Below are 15,831 nucleotides of genomic sequence, written 5' to 3' on the forward strand. Positions count from 1 at the left end.
GGGTTTTCTTTGCAAAAGATACATTATTAGGAGAAAGTTAATGGGCCGTAACCAAGCAAGCCCAACTCCCACCTCGTGGGCCCTGGGAATTGATATGAATTAGCAACCCTGTGCGGTGGCTGCACAGAGAGAGAGGGAGAAGATACGTGGCAGGCATTGAGGCATCGGGGACTCCATGCGGAGCGAGGCCGTCGCCACGTACCCTCCACTTGTCCGCGCGGCCTCCTAGCATGTCTCCACGTAGGCTTCTCTCTCTCTCTCTCTCTCTGACTGATGCCTTCTGCTTTGCTATATATACTGCGTGTGTAGCTTGTTTGTTTGATCGTTGCAGCTGTAACAAACTATGACCGCCGTCGGTGAGCGCTACACGAGGGGCCTCTATGGCGAGGACGACTACAGCGGCCACGGCCACGGCCCCGGCCCCGGCCAGGGCCAGCGGCAGCAGCAGCAGCAGCAGTCCGCGGCCGCGGCGGTGGCCAAGGCGCTGGCCGCGGGCACGGCGGCCTTGTCCATGCTGCTGCTGTCGGGGCTGGCGCTGACGGGCACGGTGCTGGCGCTGATCGTGGCGACGCCGCTGCTGGTGATCTTCAGCCCCGTGCTGGTGCCGGCGGCCATCACGTTGGCGCTGCTCACGGCGGGCTTCGTGTCGTCGGGAGGGTTCGGCGCGGCGGCGGTCGGCGTGCTGGCGTGGATGTACCGCCACCTGCAGACGGCGCCGGATCAGCAGCAGCTCTCCAGCAAGGACTGGGCGCACCACCGCATCGAGCAGGCGCGCGCGCACTGATACACGCCAGTTTAGTTGCATGTACCAGCAATAATATAATAATGCATACCAGTCCAGTTCAAGTGCTTTACTAGGTGGTGATGTAATCTTGTCAGCAATAATTATTAATAATTAGTACCTATATGAGTGCCCGTGTCACCAGTTACAAGGCAAAGGGACATTTACTGATTCCCAGAGCAAGGCAAGTACCTAAAACAAAACAGGTAACTGCATTGCAGTTCATGCAGTATTCAGAATGTTTGGCCCAGATGATGATCATGACGTGGCATCAGCATTCAGTAGAGTCAAAACACTCGAGGACGGACGTGGCTGCTGGCTGTGTTGGCGCGTGTACTCCCACACGGCGATGGCGCCGCTGACGTGGACGTTGAGCGACCTCACCACGCCCAGCTGCGGTATCTCCACGCACGCGTCCAGGATGTGGATGATGTCCACGGGGATGCCTTCCTTCTCCCGGCCCAGCACCAGCACCGTCCGCCGGGGGAACTCGAACCGGTCCAGGGGCCTGCTGTGGGCCGTCTGCTCCAGCCCGATCACCGAGTACCCCTGGGCCCGCTTCCTCTCCAGGTACGCCTTCACGCTGTCCACCGGGAGCTCCGTGATGGGCAGCCATTTCTCAGCAGTCACACTGCAATGCCATTGCCAGCACAGGTAGGTTAAGGTAAGGAGGCTGACCAATGACCGGGATTAGCCGCAACAAACAATCAAGCTGGCCAACCGGACCTGATCAGTTGGAACTGCTTGTCCAGAAGAATGCTCTTGTCGGCAACAACCAAGCCAGCTGCTCTGAAGACCTGCCAAGCAAGCACAACAGAATCAACCAACCGGACCACAGAATACACCGCCCAAGGAAGGAACCACAGAATGGCAACCGTACCTCGCATGTTCTTGTCAGACCCGCAAGGTTAGGTATGCGGTCTACCAGTGATGCCACTACAATCAGTTCTTGCTGGCTTTGCTTGATCGTTTCCGCAGCGTGCAATCTTGCTTCTAGTGCTAGGTTGAAAAGCTGGTCATCTTCCTCAATCTCTGCGATCAGCACAGGCGATAGACATGTGACTATGTATGTAGGAGAAAGGAATGAGCAACACGGCACAGTTTGCATACCGGAAATTAATCTTGAGTGGTCCCTGGCGTTCAAGTTCAATGCTTGCTCAGAGTCCCTGCGAGGCGTTATTTTCTTCTGGAAGTCCAGTGCATCTTGACAACCAGGTTGTAACAACACAGACACTTTCTCACCACTTTTATCCTCGTCGCCGTGCCCTTCCACCGCGAGACCCTCATTCTTGATTGTTACTGTATCTTTTGCCATAGCATGTCTCAAGTCCTCTCTCACATCCTGAAATAGCAGAGTTTTAACTTGCTCTTCCATGGTAGAAAAGTTTTAACACGCCAGGTTCAAGTGCTTACGTTCAGGAATTCAATCACACGCTCCATCACTGACACAGGAACACACTCAAATTCAGACACCTACACAAGCAACAGGATACTCAAAATTTTATCAGGGTGAATCATTCAGTGCCTTAAAAAACCATAATGGTCCCAAAATTTGTCTTAAAATTGTACTCCTAACACGTGCTAATAATGAGCAAAGAATATCATGAACCTCAGGGCGAGTGCTAAATATCCCCGACGGAGTCCCAGAAGCATTGGGATCAAAAACATCAAGGAAACCTTCAATTGAAACTCTGAGCCTGAAATCACGAGAAAGGAATTATGGACATTCAGGGAACAATTGGAAAAATTAGCATATAAATTGAGATCATTAGTTATAAGAAACAAGACCTAGGTTCAGAACCCAAACTAACTCATAAATTGGTAGTGTCAGGACAGCATAGCTAAGTACACAATCATAAAAGAAAAACCTATGTGTAGCTGTACCTCACACAGTCAGAATTTTCTGCCAGATAATCTTTCAATTCTTGAAAGCACCTCCTCTCAAAGATTACATCTTCTGAAGTTTCGAGATATAGAGTAGGCCACAACCTTGATAGCACTGAATGGACAAGTAGCTGCAAACAGAATAGATCTTCAGATGATTAAACCAACGTGGCACTCTAGAAAAAAAACACATTTCAATGAATTTCCATTACCTGAGTAAAACAACGTAAACTGTGGTGATGGGATGTTAAGAACGGCAGTATCGGAGGAAGCAGTTGATTTAGGTGGTTTCTCTGGACGGACAGCTGCCTTGAATGAAGAATCACATTTGCTACTATAAAAACATAAGACGACAGTGCCTGCAGGAGGAGATAGATAAATAAACGAATCAAGGTACAAAGATGCCTGAGGATCAGGCTAAAATGTTCACCTGTTGTCGCATCCCTTTGTCATGAAAAATAGGAATAAGTTGTTCCTTTGCCTGCAATGGTTCATCAGAAACATCAACAGTTACCAAAAAAAGAAGAGTTGTGGACATAAGATTGTACAGACATTTTTAAAAGTGTGCATTAGTTTCTAGAACCATAGCATGAAGGGATCTCTCACCAATGTTGGAAATTTTAAGTATAAGAGGATAGCAAATGTCTCCAAGTACTGCCGGACAGCGGGCAGATTATTTCTCTGCACAAGCATACAAATCAAACTTTCACTAAATGTAATGCAAGACATAACAATGCATCACCAGTAAATTAAGAATCCACAGATACAAGCATGCATAAACATTGAGAAAATTCTTACATAAAGACAGGTGTGAGTGCTCAATATCACTTCTCCAACTATATCGTCTTCTACATAGTGCGATAAAACACATATCATCTGCCACACACGAACTTTACGCCTATGTACCTGGTAAATGTGAAGATTATAGAAACATGATACAAGATTTCAAAGATCTCAACAGTAAAACCACCTGAATTTCACATATACTAAAAGACTCACACTGCTGTATTTCTTGTAGAGTTCTTTTGAAAGATCCTTGTCATGCACCTGTTGGAGAAAAGTGCAAATGGCAAAACAAGGCAAGTCAAATTTGCAGCATCAGGCAACTCTAAGGATTTAGTCTTATAAGGTGCTAAACCAGTATAGGGCCATGCCACATTAAAGTTTAATCAAGTTCAAGAAGATGATACCACACTAACTGTCAAATACAAGATGGTGGCCCGAGAATATCAACTTCAGGCAGCATTGTCCGAGATAAAAAGCTATGGTTATATATAAAAACGTTCATACGCTATGAATATGAAAACACAAAAACAGTACCGCTGAGTCCAGAAGTTTTAGAAGAAATAGTTTGCCAGATTGAAGAGCTTCTTCAGTTCCCGATATATTCTTTTCTTTGATCTGTTTCCAAAGCTGATGAAAGAGAACAGCAACTGAAACGCGAGCATATAATTCTGTATTAATGAACACCTGCAATAGCATTGCCAATCATATTATATGACAAACAATAATGATAAAACAGCTCATTCATCGGTGATGCTTAAAAGAAACAAAATAAACAGAAGGTTCAGTAGGTTTCATTGTGCCCTACTCCATTACATAGGAATGTTTATTCCGAAGGTAACCAAATCAGGATTGCCAATACCTAAAATGGTAATTTCAAATGAACTTACCTCTGTGAATTCACGATCAGGACTTTGTGATAGCATTGAAACCTCAAATTTTGCTTCATGGTTTTCAGAGAGTTCAGCTTCAAAATCTTCATCAAATGCCACTGTTCAATATACACCAATTACTGATTGGAATGGATACTATAATAGACAACAGGCATATTGCCTTGCTTTATTAGAAGGAAATTAATAACAGAAGGAAAGGAGAAAATACTCATAAAGGAATTATAGGAGAGAATTGAAATAGTATACCAGATCCATATAATGAAAGTTGCTTCAGTTCATCCATATAAAATCTAAGAGTTTCCGGGTACATCAACCAAAGACCACTCAAATGCAAAGCTGCTAGGCGAATAGTTCGAGGACTTTTTGAACCTTCATTAAGAAGATTCTCAATAAACTGAAAAGAAGTAAATGAGTTAATTGCATCACTTGTATCACAAGAAAAGCTTGGTGCTAAAGAAGTCTTCATAACTATAACTTTCCAAGTGAAGTACACTAAGATGCCACTTAGTGTACATACAGATTCTGGATAGTAAGAAGAAAGAATTTTCCTTATTTCAGATGGTCAAAATAACAAGTTTAGTGCACATCAGCTATCCAACACTACACTATATGAAACAGAAGTAACCATATTCACCATATTACTAGAATTTATGTATTATCATATTACCATTTCGTATGAATGAACTATATTTCTCTCTTTGCTATTCAGCATTTCAGCACCACAATAGTGATCTTAGTTCATTCTACTTATGCATAAATCTAATCATAAGAAGAGAATGCTTATCATCAGATAAGTTAACACTGTATGCATGCACCTAAAATCCAAAATGCAGACTTAGCTGAACTGGCAACAAAAGCACACAAAGCAGCAGTATCAGCAGATGGCATTTATTCTGACTACTCAGCTAAAGAACAAGAAGAGCATGTTGCACCCAAAGTAGTAAAAGGTGATAGAGACAATATGTGGCAACTGACCCATTTTAAAGGGCCTGGCCCTTCTTCATTTGTCTGGTGCATTTCCAATTTACAAAAGATAGCAGGGTGCAATATTGCAGATAGCAGTGCAGCAATTGGCGCCACTCGTCGTTTGTTGCAACTAAGGTGCAAGATCCAGGAGGACTTTGCTAATTGCATCATCGTCTGGGTAAACAAAGATCAAAATATTAATGCCCACTGCATAATCACTGCAATTGAATAAGCCGAATATAAATTTTCTAAAGAAAAAAAAAACTAACACCAACCATAAAGTTTTCAAGCTAGCCTCTAGTGGTAGACTGTGAGCCGCAGCACTTAATGGAATAAACAACACAGAATACAAAAGATACCAATGGATACCTCATAACTGATGCCTATAGATGTAAAATTTCTATTGTCCATGCTCGAGTGTAAGAGTCCCAAAACAGATCTCACACATCTCAGGATGGATAAGACAGAATTTTCACCAGCATTCTCAAGGCTGCAAAGATTAAGAAAAGAGAACAAAGTTGAGAGTGAAATGATGTCACAGCACAGAGTCTAAGTTGAAGCTAGAAAAGGAAAACAAAGAATAATAAGCTTATAACCATGTTAAAGCACAGCACCAATTTGTATTAGAAAAATTCAATTCAGTCATCTGTAATAGCAATTTTAGTAGCCCCTTTAAATAACCTGGTATTGATTTCAATGTTCTAAGGATGAACAAAATGGTATCCAATCAACATAGGAAAGCAGCAAAGATTTTAATCAAGCTAATAAAACAACTTGTAAAAAAGCTAAAACTTTGAACAATGAAAGGCTACCCCAAATAAACAGGAATGACGTAGTGAAATGTTATTGCACGCCATATAAGGCAACAGTACCACTGCTTGCTTATCTTAATTAATGTAAATAAGCAACTACAGAACAAAATTCTAACAAAGCCATACTCTGCTCACCTTTCGATAACATCAAGAAAGATGCATCGGAGGGTTGAATATGAAAATAAAGGATCCAATCTCTTCAGCTTGGATTTATTGTCACTAAAGCAGCACGAAATGGATAGCAGGGAGTCTACACAAAGCCACTAAATGAAAATCAACAATTAGGAGCCATCCAAATTGGCTTATTTATCAACAGAAGTTGAGTGATGCACACTGATGACACTACAAAAGGTTATTCTAACCTTCCAAGTCATTAGAACAGCTCGTCTGCTACGTGTCAGAATTCCATCCGTAAGGAGACGGTTGATGTTGTTAAGGAAAGTGGTGACAGAAATATCCAATGAAAATTTTCTGGCTTGATTTGTTTGCTCTGTTTCCACCAAATCCAGATATTGAGAATTGCGAGCAGTAGATAGAGCTTCTAGAACATAGGCTAGAGCTTCATAAGCTGCCAAGTGAAGTTCAGCTCCGGTCTTGTGCAGGAAAAAACCGAAATAGAGAGTTTTGGCATAAGAACTTACATAAAGAAAGTTAACATAAAGGCATTAAGAAGAATGATTAAGTAAAATATTTATTAACAATAGCAACACACCTCAGTGGCATTAGTGGAGTGTTCAATAACTTTCCAATAGAAGTCCCAGAGAAAGGAAAATGTGGGGAAAAAAGAATCACCAGAGTTGTAATGGTTACACCATGAGGCAACAGAACTAATACACCTCATTGACCAAATCTGTGAATATGATATGGAAATTTGTCAAACCTAGGCAATTAAATGGTGAGATGCACTTCAAAACAGGTAAAGTATGCCAACCTAGAGAAGACATTAAATGCAATCACTGTTGACCTACAACTGATTTTGGTTTCTGCTCTAAACCTCCAAAACAGGTAAAGTATGCCACCCTATTATATGGAAGATATTAAATGCAATCACCATTTAGGATGCGACCTGCAACTGATTTTGATTTGTGCACTAAACCAACACAAGAATTGCGAATGCCAACTTGTGGCTAGTTCAACAGAGTGTCACCCTAGTTTTGTGTCTAAATGCCACAGTTGGAACCTCACTATCTACATGTGCAGTAGATTTGTTGCTGATTTCCCAGGATTTCATCCTGTGATCTCTCAGTTGCCAACCTTAAGGATGGATATGATAGCCAAGTTAACCCTCATGAGAGAATTAAACAAGACAATTACCAAAAGAAAAGGTCTGGAATAGTACTCTATGAATGTACAAAGTTTCATGTTCATACTCATCCTATGTCAAGAGTAAAAATATGAGAAAATTCTGAAAAAATGACAAAGTGGGGGAAAGGAAATAACAAAGGTTACTATTGAAAATAGAAATTGATTGTGTCATTACAAACTATGAAAAGAAAAATGTTTCCATCCTTAGCATGCTTATCTTTTCTGTTCCCGCAATATAAGGGATACCTGTACACTATCTACCAGAACAGCCCACAGATCCTATTTCTTATCGCAGATAGGATGCCAGTGAAAAAGCTAGCTTCTAACAGTCAAGAGTCCAAATTATTCACAATTGTGACTGCTTTAACTTTAACCAACATTAGACTGGCCCAAAATTGAAGAAAAGACGGCAAACAAGAAATTGTTGTAGGACGCAGCAAGTCGTCGTTCATACAAGCAGAAAGTAGGGAACTCTCTTCTTAGTTTACTTGCCACTGCCAACACTCTTGTAGTGTATTGGTAAGCTCCCCAGTTGAGGGAGACACCAACCAGGGTTCAAATACTGGTGGAAAAAAAAAACTGCGGCACATGGGGTTGGTTTGGGCCCCTCCTACCAGGGGTAGTTGTAGTGGTCGCCAACCCAGTGGGTCGTGGTCAGCCTAGGTTAAGGTGCAGCCTTATAGGGTGAAGCTAGGGTTCGGGGGTTTTCTCGACCGGCTTGGCTGAGAGTTCTTTCTTAGTGCAATGCCATGGGGGCGGTCTTTCCCCCGCCGGTCGAGTTTTTTCATTTTACTTGCTACTTAATCAAGACAGCAGTAATGAAGTATAAATGAAAAGTAATATGAAACATGCCAAATGGAAGCTTTAAAATACAGTAAACACAAAATATCAGGAAGGAACATACACCCTGCAATACTGAAGAGGTTATTGAGGTAGCCAAACGACGCTGACTTGGGCCTCCAAGTTTTCCTTTAACAGAATATGGCAAATCCATGTTCTCTATATTCTTCAACCAGAAAACTGAGCAAGATAGCTTGCTGAAGACCACCATGGTTTCCTAAGCATGGTAACTATTAAAAGGCTGTCACAAAGAGCCATCAGTGACAGTTTGAAGAAAAAGAGGATTACCAAAACTAGAGACAATGATTCTGCAAGCTTTTTGTTGAGATCATGGAGTTCTAATCCATTTGCTCTATCTGAACCTCCTTTCAAGATGGTTTTATTCTGGCAAACAAGTTTTTTCTGCCTTGCCTCAAGTTCCTCAATGAAGCTCAAAAGGATGATGAAAAACTTTATGGGAACGCAGTCTCCAACAGGGCTTTGCTGTGAAAGCTTGTAGCCATGTGCCTCTATAAACTACAATGAAAATTACCTTTTGAACCAAAGATAAACTGAAACAAACAAGAAGGCAACAGAAAAATATGTTGCATATAACTTCAAGTTCCAGATCTGAGCACAATAGCTCCTATAATTCTACAACTTTAGAAGCAAGTGATAAGCAAAACAAACCCCTAGAATTCGCTTCAAATGTTGCACGTCTGAGGTTACAAGAAGAAGAGTTCTGGCCCACCTCCTTGCTTCAGCTTCCCATGCATTCACGTCCTCATCGTCAAACAAATTTGAACCTTGATCCTGTTTGCTGTGCTTCACGAATGTGGTAGGGAAATCAAGAAGCTTGCTCAACAAAGTGTTACCAGGAGAACATTCTTTCTTCTGAACAAACCATTCCTGAACTATCACTCTCAATGGTCCTACAAGGATATACAACAGCAGTAAGAGCCAAGGATTCCACAGCACTATATTATAATATGATGGTAATATTAAAAAATATACTGTGTACAAAAGGAATCCTCCATTTCTCCCATTTGCATACCAAAATAATCAGTGAACTCTCGAGGTATTGTAGAAATGAAATGCAGAAGTTGGTTAAGAGGAACTTCAGCAGCATTTATCAGCGATGTTGCAACTTTGATAACCTGCTCACAAACTACATGACTTCAAGTTAACAAGTTGTCTATGTACCATCATCCCTTATCAAAATTCCTCAATGAGACAGAGATGTAGAACCTTTCAGACGATACTTTGGATTAAAGTGCTGTTTACTCCTCTCACTAAGAATCCACAAGGCATCTAATAAATCTTCAGACCTAACTTCTGTAGGTACATCCCCATCACATTTTGACGCTTCTTTCCAAGGGGTAGCGCATGGCACATCATTTATATCTGACTGACATGTGCATGAAGCAACACATGACGCAAGAGTCATTAGCCCTGCTCGGCCAAATGAATCATGCTTAGCAGCAGATGCCAGGCTCCAAACAAGATGAATACGATCACTGTAAAGAATACATGCATACAACTGAAGTCGGTTAGTAGAAAACTCCCACGAACTCAGCTATTGAAAACAAACCAGACTAAGGCTGAGTAACATGTATGTGGTCAAACAACATAAATAGTCCTGGAGACACAAATACATAGTCCTCGCAGCCCAGGTGCAAATAGGTTAAACCATTTACGCAACATCTTCCACTGCCATAGTGCTGAAAAAGCAATACACATATACACTGACAAAGAGATCTTTATTAAGACACGAAAGCAAAAAGACCCATCAGTTCAATTATCTTTTGTAGTACACCATGTGCATAAACACCTTTCAACAGATGTGAAGACTCTAAATGGTAACAGAAAATGCATAGCTTTCGTCTTTCGAACAATGAAAATCAGTTCCGAAGTCAAAAGGATCAAAACACTGAACGGGATAAAAAGGCACTAGTTACCGTCTTGTCAGGTTCTGGGCATAAGTGCTGAAAAAGCTCTCTGCGCCTTTTATGGTTTTTGAATCATAGATACCACCAACGCCTAAAAGTATTTTAAGAAGATAGCTCAGTATTAAAAAGAATGCACTATTGAACAGTGCCATAAACAACAACAATGAATAGGAAAGCAAGCTAAAAGACTAGAACAACAATCCTGTGAGCAACAAGACTCACTAAACAACAGCAGGTGGGGTGTATTTAACAGAGCCATTCAACGACTTATCATTGTTTCAGAAAACAAAGACATAAAGTGAAATGTCGACTAAGGTTAAAAAAAAATAGCTCAGCTGCATATGGCCCCTGAAAACAAACCAAAGACTGAGTACCATGTACGTGGTCAAACAACATAAATAATCCTTGGAGACACAAATACAAAGTACCTGCTGCCCCAGCATATGCACATAAGCTTACACCACAATTCTAAGATCTATTCACTGAGACACAAATGAAAAGAGAACTGTCGGTTTAATTTTCTTTTGTAGTACACCATATGTGTAAACAAAATAACCCTAGATATCAATTGAAGTTTTACTCATTGACTAACCACAGAGAAAATTTTCATTAACTAACAAGTCATATTTGCTGCAAAGGGTTAACAACTTACATCAATGAAGCAATGAGAGCTTTTTGGGTAATTTTATCTATTTCATTTACAGTTGGCATATTGTTTGAAATTTGCTACACCCATCGCTATGTTTACAAAGGGGGTACAATGATTCTGGAAAGCCCTTAGAGTTCAAGAATATTTTTGTACAACTACAGAATTTTCAAAACAGATACTAAAAGGGAGGTTAACATAATAGCTTTTCAAAAACATATCTGACAATAAAATAAAATAGCTTTGTTTCTTTCAGAGCAGAATCAAGCATGTTATATTGAAGTAGTGTAAAAATGAATAACACTAACCGAAATCCTTGTGGTGAACTACATCATTCAAACCACGTATCAGAGAACCGAGCACAAAACCTCTTGGGATTATCTGAGCGCAAACCTTGTAGTGTTCCCATGAAATATCCAAAAAGGATTGCATAACTAGGCATCTCACTGCAAAACACATTCATGCAGGCAGACCATGGGACAGCATTCTAAATATACATGCTTTTCACATAATTACACATCAGTACTCACCTTGAGGATTATCGTGAGTGAACCCACGCTCCCACAAAACTGTCATCCAGTGCAAAATTCCCTCCCAAGATTCCATCTGAGCATGAAAGGCTCCATGGGAGGTGTGATTTAAATAGTCAGTCTGTGGTGTAGACTCAAACAGAAGCATCACCTGAACATAAATTTTGGACATATTAGCCCAATAGTGAATAGTATGCCAAAATAAACTTTATTACCAATTACTATATCGCTGTGCTACCCTAATATTGACAGAATACTTGGCTATATTGCACTCAAATTTAGGAGTGCTATAATAAAACATAACATAATGTTGACAGCTTTTGATAAGAGAAACGTAAGGAAATCAACTAACCTGGTGCATCCAGGCTGCTTCAACTAAATGTGTCCCATACTCTTGGAGCATCTCATAGAGTAACAAGAAGACCTTCCACCGACCTTGACCATTTGAACAGCGTTCATCTGATTGATCCGTCTGTCTAACGCCTAGGGACTTAGCTTCTTTGCTAGCCCACCTTTCTCTTTTTGTTGTCGCAGTATTTGATTTGGTTTGAGCAGGCAAAGCAGCTAATCTCTTGCTGGAGCAATGGTGGTTTCCATCATTTAGAGAAGAAGAGGTAAAGATGCTAAGTGATATTGTCAAGACGTAGAAGGCCTGTTTCCTCACGAAAGAATCCTTGTCAACCTGGTTTGTGGAAGGTACAGATGTCACTGCAACATGAAATTGGCTAGCAATTTTCTAGCAGGCATTCAAATTTGAGTTTGTGTAACTAAGACAAATGCCACGCCACAGAAAGTCTCACCAGTCCCTTGCGCAGCTGGTTCCAAAATTCACTGACATTACTAAGGTCAAATTCCTGGAGCTTGTCAGCTCCCAAGATGGCGACTTGATGACCCAATTTGAGTGTTGACAAGTATAAAGATAGTACATTGTATGCATCCAAACGCTCGCCACGCCCCAAAGAAAATAGAGAAATACAGGAATCCCATATACGTTCTAGGAAACCAAACCTGCAGGCCAGAGATAAATTGAGAAGGGACAATTTAGATTAACATCTGGTCACATATAGCTGCCTGACCACAGAGAGTTAGAGCAACCTGGATAGCTTATGCTGGACTGCACCAAGCATTACAGTGACACAGGGAATATCAGCAAGTGAGATGAGCAGAGGCTGCAGAAGGGTGCGGGTGGCACAAGATCGATACTCTTGACCATGTGCAAACATCTTGAATACCAACGTGGAGAGGTCCCATGTCAAATTCTGCACCAACGCATCTAGATCAACAGCAACTTCCTGAGAATTAAGTGGGCCCACGCTGAGGACGGTCCTTCTTCTCTCCAATATGTCCCGCAGCAACGATGCTAACACACTGCTCGCCTTGGAGAGAGTTAGCATTGGGGTCAGACTATCCCCAGCAAAATCTGCTTCTGTTATACTGTGGTAAAGCATGGAGTCATGACCTGCGGACAAGCCCATGGCAACAACAGATGATCGTATGCAGAATGGTACTATGGTAGCTCCTAGCAGGTCCCAGGATCCAGTGTCGGAGATTGCATCGCACATCAACGCAACCACCTAAGGCAACACAGCATACATAAGCTAGTGGGGACTAGACATGACTAACTAATTCAAGTGGGGAATAGATTAGGAGCACGCACCTGGTGAAGGTTGGATTCGATGGTATCCCTGAGCAGTGGCAGGAAGACCCTCCACAGCAGCAAGCGCATAGCATCCTTAGCCTTAGGAGGGTTGTCTGAAAGCCGAAACGAAGCGAGAAATTAGACTCTGACTCTACTTGTCACGAGTCTATGAATCAAGAGGGGAAGGAGGCAAGCAAAGGGAGGGGTGGTGACCGAATCGCGCGAGCAAATGGCGGAGCGCAGCGGCGTGGGAGATGGAGGCATGACGGTCGGACTGGGCTTGGAGACCCTGCTGCTGCTGCTTGGGAGGAAAAGAAGAACCGTAAATTCTTTGAATCTGGATTGAGATGGGGTAAAAGAGGGCAGCAGCAAACAACCACAACCAACCAACCTCGGAGGAAGCTGGGGAACGGAGGAGCGCGTGGAAGAGCTGGGCGGGGGAGGTCGAGGCGGAGGAGGCGAGGACGCAGTCGACTACGGCGGGGACGGCGTCCGCCGGGAGGGCGCGGAAGCAGCTCTCGAGGGCGGCCACTGCACGCTCGGGAGGAGACGCCATGGCGGAGGCGGAGGCGGATGGCCGGCCGGAGCCCGGAGACAACAGCGGGGGAGGGGGAGGGAGGGGGAGAGGGGACAACCAAAAACCCTACTATAGCAAAGGAAAAGGGGTTCGGAGTTTCTGGGCCAGATTTTCTCAGTAGAGATGGGCCCTCAAAGCCCGTAATAACCTTGGGCTTTGGCCCACGAGATTCCAGTTTTTCACGAATCATAGCCATTCTGTATACCGGAGAAATACTATGCACATTTTCTCCGTCTTAGAGCCCAGAAGTGCATTGATCTATTTATGATGTGTGATTGATTGTATAATTTGAGGTTTTATTGGTTGTCATATATGCTATATATCATATATATACTTGATTATGCTAACGGCTCACCGGAGGTGTTGTGTTGTGTGTGTTGTGTGCAAAACATATCATGTGTTGTCTCTTGGCTTGTGATGTGTAGGTATAGGATGCGACATAGCGGTTGACGGCATGAGGTGAAGGTCAAGTGAAAGGTTCAAGCTGATGTACTAGGGTTGTGAAGGGTGGACACGAGTTGGGTTGGACTAAGGAACTCAAGAAGTCCGGGTGGAGTCATGGATGATCCACATGGTGCACGGAAGAGGAAGAGTACATTGGAATGAAGACGGCATTGGTTGAGTCAAAGCGGGACAGAGGCGAGTTGAGTAGGCGGTCCGGGAGCGGGGAAAAAAAGACTTGGAGGTGTCGAAAGCTTAGCGGTGGCTGGGCACGTGACATCAATGAGTCACGTTGTGTGCAGCGTGCAAGAGGGTTTGACCGGTTTGACCTCAAAATCGGGAGTGAGTCACGCCTGCGAGGTACGCAAGAGGGTTGGACCGGTTTGCTCTCAAAATCGGGGGGTGAGTCCGGTGTGGTCGGACAGCGTCGAGTTGGAGGATGCATGGCACCATCGTGAAGCTTGCGTCGAGGCGAAACGAATTCGTGAAGGCATCGGATCTGTCCGATGTGCTGATAAAAAGTTGGACGGTTTTACCATAGGGTATTTGAGTTGTATGCTTCATGTAAGGATACTCTGGTCATTTTACGGATGCCTATATATTTGTGGAGAGGTCTATTGGGGCAGCCACATCTCTTGAGCTCTTTGGTGGTGAGCTTCTCATTTGTTTGTGAGAGCTTTGGGTGAGAGAGAGATGAGAGGATCTTTAATTTGATCTTTTTACCATCCAAAGCTTGAGTAGGCTAGGAGTGGATTGTAACCGAACATGATTGTGTAATCCAAAGATCAATTTCGTGCTCACTTATTTTATCCTATTTGAATTTGAAATTTATCTTTTTCGGTACTTTCGGAGGCATTTTTGGGGATTTCTTGTTCTTCGTGCTTGGCTTGAAATCCCGTGAGATTTTTTGGGAGGTTTTGTTGTTGGGATCCTTGTGAGCAACCTTATTGTGATTCCCCCTCAAATTCCTCAATAATTTGGTCCGGATTTGGATTCACTGAAATTCCCCTTCTCTTGTGTTCTTGATGAAAATCATGAAATTCAAGGTGAAGTATTGATCTTTTTAGGAGATCTTTTGAGCAAAGACTCACTTCTTCTTTGGCTAAAATTTCGTGAAGTTTGGATGTCATTTGATCGAGTTTTCATTTTCTTTGAATCTTGACCCGTGCAGGGAAAAATAGGAAGTTTCTTATTTTGGGGAGATATCTTGGGAATAGAGTCTTGACGGTTTTGGAAAGCTATGGTCCAAATTTCGTGATTTTTGGAGTTCGTTTGATCGAGTTTTGCCATTTTTCTCGAAGCTCCTACCAGCTGTTTGGGCAAAATCAGAGGTTCCGATTTTGAAAAGAGGAAAGTCCAGTTTTGGAAGATTCTCCTCCGGTTATGGGAATATTCCCAGTTCCTGTGGTTTTGGTTTTACTCTGAAGCTTTTGTTTTCTCTTTAGCCCTTTCCGTGCTTGCTTCCGCTAGGTGTCAAGAGCTCCTAGTGTTGTTCCTAGGTCCAATGGCATCTCTCTTGGCTATATGGATCTGGCAATTCTAGAAGAGAGGCATGTGGGTTGATTTTAGAAATTTACCTTGTTGTTAGGAAGTCACCCGTGGATATAGATGGCCAAATGGGCGGCCCGGCCCGGCCTGTTTAGGCCCGACCTGTATAGGCACGTATAGTAATCGTGCCGGGCTGTGCCGGCCCACGTGCCGAAGGAGCAACCCAGGCCCGCCCTGCCGCCTTCTTCTTAGGCGGGCCGTGTCGGCCCGCTGGCCCGACGGGACTTAGCGGCCTGGCCGTGCTCGTGCCCGACCCGC

The 15,831-nt window shown here is 43.0% G+C and overlaps 2 protein-coding genes across 2 annotated transcripts; one reads left to right on the forward strand and one right to left on the reverse strand.

The window, feature by feature from the left end:
• The first annotated feature begins 2 nt into the window (after positions 1-2).
• LOC117837495 (oleosin 16 kDa) lies at positions 3-934 on the forward strand. The gene has a single exon (XM_072290635.1). It carries the CDS (start codon positions 344-346, stop codon positions 782-784), a length of 441 nt encoding a protein of 146 aa, XP_072146736.1. The 5' UTR covers positions 3-343; the 3' UTR covers positions 785-934.
• On the reverse strand, positions 863-13,619 carry LOC117837489 (uncharacterized). The gene is made up of 34 exons (XM_034717132.2): positions 13,399-13,619; positions 13,221-13,305; positions 13,026-13,120; positions 12,464-12,942; positions 12,169-12,376; positions 11,721-12,050; positions 11,369-11,519; positions 11,147-11,284; positions 10,202-10,283; positions 9,492-9,760; positions 9,298-9,411; positions 8,934-9,175; positions 8,553-8,780; positions 8,329-8,481; positions 6,832-6,969; positions 6,482-6,712; positions 6,255-6,382; positions 5,677-5,797; positions 5,317-5,481; positions 4,588-4,735; positions 4,339-4,439; positions 3,986-4,135; positions 3,665-3,712; positions 3,464-3,571; positions 3,272-3,346; positions 3,096-3,146; positions 2,878-3,024; positions 2,666-2,796; positions 2,391-2,478; positions 2,195-2,254; positions 1,892-2,123; positions 1,662-1,813; positions 1,508-1,578; positions 863-1,412 (listed from the first exon to the last, which is right to left on the reverse strand). Exons 1-34 carry the CDS (start codon positions 13,561-13,563, stop codon positions 1,040-1,042), a joined length of 5,457 nt encoding a protein of 1,818 aa, XP_034573023.1. The 5' UTR covers positions 13,564-13,619; the 3' UTR covers positions 863-1,039.
• Positions 13,620-15,831: the final 2,212 nt, after the last annotated feature.

This window comes from Setaria viridis, chromosome 9, assembly GCF_005286985.2.
Source record: "Setaria viridis chromosome 9, Setaria_viridis_v4.0, whole genome shotgun sequence".
NCBI classification, from domain to species: domain Eukaryota; kingdom Viridiplantae; phylum Streptophyta; class Magnoliopsida; order Poales; family Poaceae; genus Setaria; species Setaria viridis.